At 35.0% G+C, this 2,899-nt stretch overlaps 1 protein-coding gene across 1 annotated transcript; it reads right to left on the bottom strand.

Annotated features, from left to right (window-relative positions):
• Nucleotides 1-57: 57 nt before the first annotated feature.
• LOC104774201 (F-box/WD-40 repeat-containing protein 1-like) lies at nucleotides 58-919 on the bottom strand (the record flags this gene model as incomplete). The annotated part of the gene is made up of 1 exon (XM_010498858.1): nucleotides 58-919. A coding segment is annotated over exon 1 (862 nt), but the record flags the coding sequence as incomplete, so codon positions are not given.
• Nucleotides 920-2,899: the final 1,980 nt, after the last annotated feature.

Raw genomic sequence — 2,899 nt, 5'->3', positions numbered from 1 at the left:
GCTCAGTAAGTTCTCTGTGTCTTTGATAAAGGAGAGAGATTCTATCTTCCTGGAAACACGATAAAGCTGTTGTAGTCTCATCCAATGGCTTGACCACAAAAGGAAGTCTAACTGGTATAAACGATTCCGTGGAAAAGTTAAACGACTGCACAAAGACTTCATTGTTGTCACACCAGCAAGCTAACCAAAACGAATTTCCTCCCAGTGATAGCACGACAAACTTATTCCTATACAAAGTCCAAGTGTCATCCATCTCTACAGACTTCCAGCTCTGTGAATGGAGATCACATATTTCTGCTTCAAGTGTATTTAACGCACTATCATAATAACGGCTAGCAACGAGATTGAAGGTTAAAACCTTGTATATCATGTCTCTTGTGCGTCCAAGGCAGCAGCAGTCATCAAAGGACACAAACTCTCTATCGGGTAGCCATCTACGTACTTGTAAGTTCCAGATTGCAATTTTGCCAGAGTAAGTGTTGCACAAAATTAATCCATCACAGGCTGAGATACCTCGGATATGTTCACCACGGAGATCACACAGTTTGAAGTATAGAGGAGATTGATCCAAGTTCTCTACTATCCAAATCTGAGAAGAGTCTCTTGAGTGAAGGAACTTGTGGCTGTTGTTTTTCAGATGAGCGTAGATGAATCTGCTTTGGCCTAAGAGACTTCTCCAATCTTTACAAACGATTTGAAACCTCACAAGTTGTCTTACTGGAAGCCTTATGAGAATGTTCTCCACTAGATCTGCTGGGAGATAGAGTCTTGTGTCTGATCTTTGCATCCTCTCATCAGCAGGTGCTAACTTCTCTCGGTGAGATTTGTGGATTTTCTCGCCCAGCTTCTCAGGTTTATTCTCTTCCCAAAGCTCTCCTCCTCCTTTTTTCTTAAGATCATTGGACTGTTTATCAACCATCTGCAGGATTCAAAAAAAATGTTAATTACTACAGTCTTATCAACACAGAGGGTAACGAATCTTCAAAATTTTGAGATGGAATAAGCAAATTTCCCAAAATTAGAGTCTTATCCACACACAGCTCATAATCTTTCAGTAGATGCTTAAAAAACTATGAGATATCTGACAAGAGTACCTACAAAGATGAAGCTAACACCATTATTGCCTACAAGGAAGGATCTTTTCTACACTAACCAATCACAAGATTCAAGATTACCAATTTCTTAGAAACAACTAAATTACAAGATTCTACAAGGATCTTACTTTTCTACACTAACTAATTACAAAATTCAAGATTACCAATTTCTTAGATTCCCACCATAAGTAACGAACACACGAACTAACTACAAGATGAATCTTGAATCTTGAGCGAGCATGTATCAGGAAAAAAATTTGATTCGTACCTTGACAGAATCGGTATCGAAACACAGGGACCGAAGAGGGTGTCGAGTGGGAAGCAAAATCCGATTAAGCCCAACTTGGAAATGCAATAACGGAGAGCGACAAGTTCCAAAATTCGATTCGTACGTCGTCGATTGAACAAGTATGAGCGAAACAGAGTAAAGTTGAGAGAATTCAAGAAAAACACAAGCTAAATTGGAGAATCTGGAAGAAACGAGTAGAGTTCTCGGAAGATTCAAGAAGAAACTAAAGACGAAAAAGAAAGAGAATCAGTTGTGGAAGAGACGGATGAAGCGATTGTGTGGGAAAAGTGAAAAATGATTCTCCAGGAACGAACAGAGAAAAACACACACTTTTTATTATCCCTCTCAAGCCGTTAAGCGTAAGCTATATAACGCTGATCCAATGGCTAGGGCGATACAACCGAGACACGTGTCAGTATCCTATACAATCTTATAATCACTTATTTCTAGCCTGGAAAATAATTAGTTTAGTTTAAAAATTATTAATCCTATCGCAAGGTTTTTTTAACAACGAAGAAGCTTTCCAAAAGTGCCTATCAACGGCCAATATATTTGTAAAATATACTCAAACAAACAAGCACATTTTTTTTAATAGGATATATGAAGTAGCTTTTAATAAAAAGAGTTTAATGACAGACACAGAGTTTTAAAAATAGCAGCTAAACTATAATCAACACTATTCACATTAATCATCTCTTCACCTCTTCTTAATTGGCGATAACGTAATTTAAGTTTACCTTCTTTTTTCTTTTTTACTATTTTTTGTTATATAATCAGTCCCTTTCACTCTAATTTGTTTCATTTAGTATTATAATTCTTTCAGCATTTATAATTCATTATTTAAATTTTTACAAACGATGCAGTTTTAAAATAGGTTCAAAATTCAAGATTCTTAATTTCAATGTCAGAAAAATATTATGCTATAGATATACTACTATTTTATTTATTACTTCAGTTATTTATTTGGGATGATGGATAATGAGTTGAGAACTACACCAACTATACGTTACCATGTCTAGTTGTTTGAAACATTTATTCATTTTGACAGACATGTGTTATGATCTTGCTATTTACAATATCGACATGTATCAAATTCTACAAGTATATCTCAGCTTTACTCTAATATACTACAGTATATCTTTATTATTATACCCCGAGTCTACTCTACTCTAATACTATATCTCTAGCTTTCTACATACATGAAAACATAAGAAAGTCACCAATTAGTCCAAGAACCCTTAACCCTGAGATGATTCAACGTTACTACTCCTTGAAAATCAAATATGTATGGTATAAAATAAATTATTCTTATTAGCTTGCAAAAATTTTTTTCGCGTGCCAAAAATCTTTAAATTCTTTTGTGTTTCTCTAATCTCATTGGTTTTATTATTGGGTACCAAAATTTCCGTTATATTGAATTTAAAATGTGGAATATGTGGGATCAATGTGTGCATTAATTTATCAGTACTACACAATCCAACGCGACATAGTTGTGCCAAAAACCATAAGGACAATA

This window comes from Camelina sativa, unplaced genomic scaffold, assembly GCF_000633955.1.
Source record: "Camelina sativa cultivar DH55 unplaced genomic scaffold, Cs unpScaffold01951, whole genome shotgun sequence".
NCBI lineage: Eukaryota > Viridiplantae > Streptophyta > Magnoliopsida > Brassicales > Brassicaceae > Camelina > Camelina sativa.
The sequence above is the reverse complement of the archived record's forward strand: the minus strand, read 5'-3'. Positions and strand labels throughout refer to the sequence as shown.